Source organism: Pempheris klunzingeri, chromosome 22 (assembly GCF_042242105.1).
Source record: "Pempheris klunzingeri isolate RE-2024b chromosome 22, fPemKlu1.hap1, whole genome shotgun sequence".
NCBI classification, from domain to species: Eukaryota; Metazoa; Chordata; class Actinopteri; order Acropomatiformes; family Pempheridae; genus Pempheris; species Pempheris klunzingeri.
In genome coordinates this window covers 190,070-192,569 of record NC_092033.1, presented here as the reverse complement: position 1 = coordinate 192,569, position 2,500 = coordinate 190,070, and the positions used below count along the sequence as shown (strand labels likewise).

The following is a 2,500-nucleotide window of genomic DNA, read 5'->3' as shown; positions in this document are numbered from 1 at the left end:
CGAGTCACACGCCTGCGAACACAAAAACAGTCATGACACACCGAGACACAAGACCTAATCTAGACCTGGTTCTAAGTGGTTCTGGTCTCAGTGTAAATGGTAAGTGGTACGACCCACAGCCAGTGTGGCTTTGTTTTAGTTTGGACCTGGTTTTGTTTGGCTCTGGTCTCGTCTTACCTTCCTGGTCTCGAGGTGGACCTGCTGCTGGAACTGGTTTTTCAGCGCTGTCAGCTCTCTCTGCAGTTCGTCCACTCTGGGATCCGGTTTCTTCTGGTCTTCCTCTGCGGCCTGCAGCCTCCTTCTCAGCTCATCTCTTTCCTCCCTCACCTGGCTCAGGTGGGCCTCAGACTCCGCCCCCCGGTCCGCGGCCTGTGATGTCAGGAGGAGTGTGGCGTTGGCGTCCTGGAGGCGGAGCTCGGCATCCTGCCGCAGGTCTCGTTCCTGCTGCAGGATCCTCTGCAGCTCCCTCAGCTGCTGGGCGTGGTCTCCCTGCTCCTGCTCCCTCTCGTGCTGCTGCGTGATGATGCGAGCGCGGCTCTCCGCCAGCTGCTGCTGCACACCGCGCAGCTCCGCCTCCTGCTGCGTCGTCACTGCGACCAGGCGGTCCTGCAGCTCCTCCAGATCCTGCTTCAGCTGCCGCTTGTCGGCCTGGAAGCTCGCCTCCATACGAGACTTCTCCTGCGTCACCGTGGCCAGGGCGCCGGTGAGCGTGCTCAGTTGGCTCTTCAGCTGGGCGACCCGGCGGTCTGCCTCCACACCGGGGAGGGGCGTGGCTTGCTGCTGCTCTGCCCCCACGCTGCTGCTGTCTGCGTCGGATCGCAGGGGCTGATGGGAGAAATGACATGAAAAGCAGTGATGTTAGACTGGTGACAGCAGCTGCACACGCTGCTCGCTCCGACGGCGTTCTGCTCGCTCCGACGGCGTTCTGCTCGCTCCGACGGCGTTCTGCTCACTCTGTGTTCTTCTTGCCACTATGTGTCTATGTTCTAGCCGTCCCTCTGGCTCTGTTTGGTTTGGTATTTGTTAAATTGCTGTTAGGCAGTAGGTTGTTTAAGTTAGTTGGTTAAGTTAGTTAGTTGGTAAAGTTAGTTGTGTGAAGTTGATCTGCTGGCGGTCTAACTGATAACGTACCTCGTCCTCGCTCTGGTCCCCTCTGGTGGTCTCACTGGGCGTGTCCACGGACGCCGCCGTGTCCACGCTGTCCTCGCTGTGCAATGAGCTGCCGTCTTCTGGGAGATCCAAGGCGGGGGCTGCGGCGTCCTGGCCCTGCTGGATCAGGTCCACCTCCTGGGTCACCGTCAGGACCTTCAGACTGGCCTCCAGCGCCTCCTTCTCCTTCAGGAGGCTCTTGTAGGCCCGGACCACGTCCCTGAAGCGGGTCTGGTACTGGACCAGCTGCTTCTTCTGGGACTCGACGGTGTCCAGCAGATCCTTCCTGCTTGGGCCGCCCCCGAAACTCATCCCAAACTTCTCCATGTCAGCCGACCGGATCGGACCAGACCGACGGTGACTCGGGTCAGACTCTGTCCATCCTCACCTGGCTCACCTGGGACGGACGAAGGGAAACTCCCACTTGTGAAGAGACGAACGCAGGCTTGTTTGAGGTTTAGCGACACTCCGGCCAACAGAGGGCGAAGTCATTAAAGAGGAGCAGCTGCTGTCACCTGATGGAGAATCTCCAGCTTAATCAATAATGAAGGTTCTGACGTTTCATGAATAAAAACAAGAAGAAGAAACATCTGTCATCATCAAAGCCAGAAAACAGCAGCGGAGGAGAAGCTGTTATGGCGGACTGGAGGTTAACGTGTTGACATGATCGTCACCGATTCAGGACACGGAACTTTAATGTTTAACGTTTATGTCCAAACACCGACATTAATCTCCGGTTTGATCCAGTTCTTACCAGCCGAACCTCAGTCCGTCGAGCTGAAGTCTAACAGAAAAAGTCTCCGAGTTGATTTAAATCATCAGAAAACTGTAAATTAGAAGATAAAGGCAGTTTCATCTGAGGAGCTGCTGACTGTCAGCTAACAGCCGCCATGTTGGTCTGAACCGGAAGAGGAGGAGGAGGAGGCGGGAATCTGATGCTGCGTTAAAATGTCAGAAAAAAGCCGCACAAACGAAGACTGGCTGATCTCCAGGTTTTTTAATTGCAAGTTTCAAAAAAAGTGTACGAAAATGTTATGATCTAATGAAATAATTATATAACGGTCATCACATTTTTAAAAACAATTTCTTTAACATAAAAGTTCTGCCCATTTTAACCCAGTTTCAAAGATACGTTTCGTCCACTTTTATTAAGTGTTGAAATTGTCACAGATGAGGTTTTAGATTGTTACCGTTATATTATTAGTATTAGTAGTGTATATTGTTATTATTTTAGTTTGATACATTTTCAAGTAGCATCAGGTGCTGAACATTTTAAGTTGAACCCTCCACTGAAAAACATGTTCGATGAAGGATCTTCCGTGTTTCCAGCAGACCCTGAACGCATCAATGT

At 52.7% G+C, this 2,500-nt stretch overlaps 1 protein-coding gene across 1 annotated transcript in view; it reads right to left on the bottom strand.

The window, feature by feature from the left end:
* The window catches only part of gcc1 (GRIP and coiled-coil domain containing 1), a 3,576-nt gene extending 1,480 nt beyond the window's left edge, over positions 1-2,096 (bottom strand). Inside the window, exons 1-3 of the mRNA XM_070854179.1 lie at positions 1,132-2,096; positions 178-825; positions 1-12 (exon numbers count right to left, since the gene is read on the bottom strand). The exon at positions 1-12 is cut by the window's left edge and continues 1,480 nt beyond it. Of these exons, the coding sequence (XP_070710280.1) occupies positions 1-12; positions 178-825; positions 1,132-1,476 (1,005 nt within the window). The 5' untranslated portion in view covers positions 1,477-2,096. The remainder of the gene's footprint in view (positions 13-177; positions 826-1,131) is intronic.
* Between the last annotated feature and the right edge of the window lie 404 nt (positions 2,097-2,500).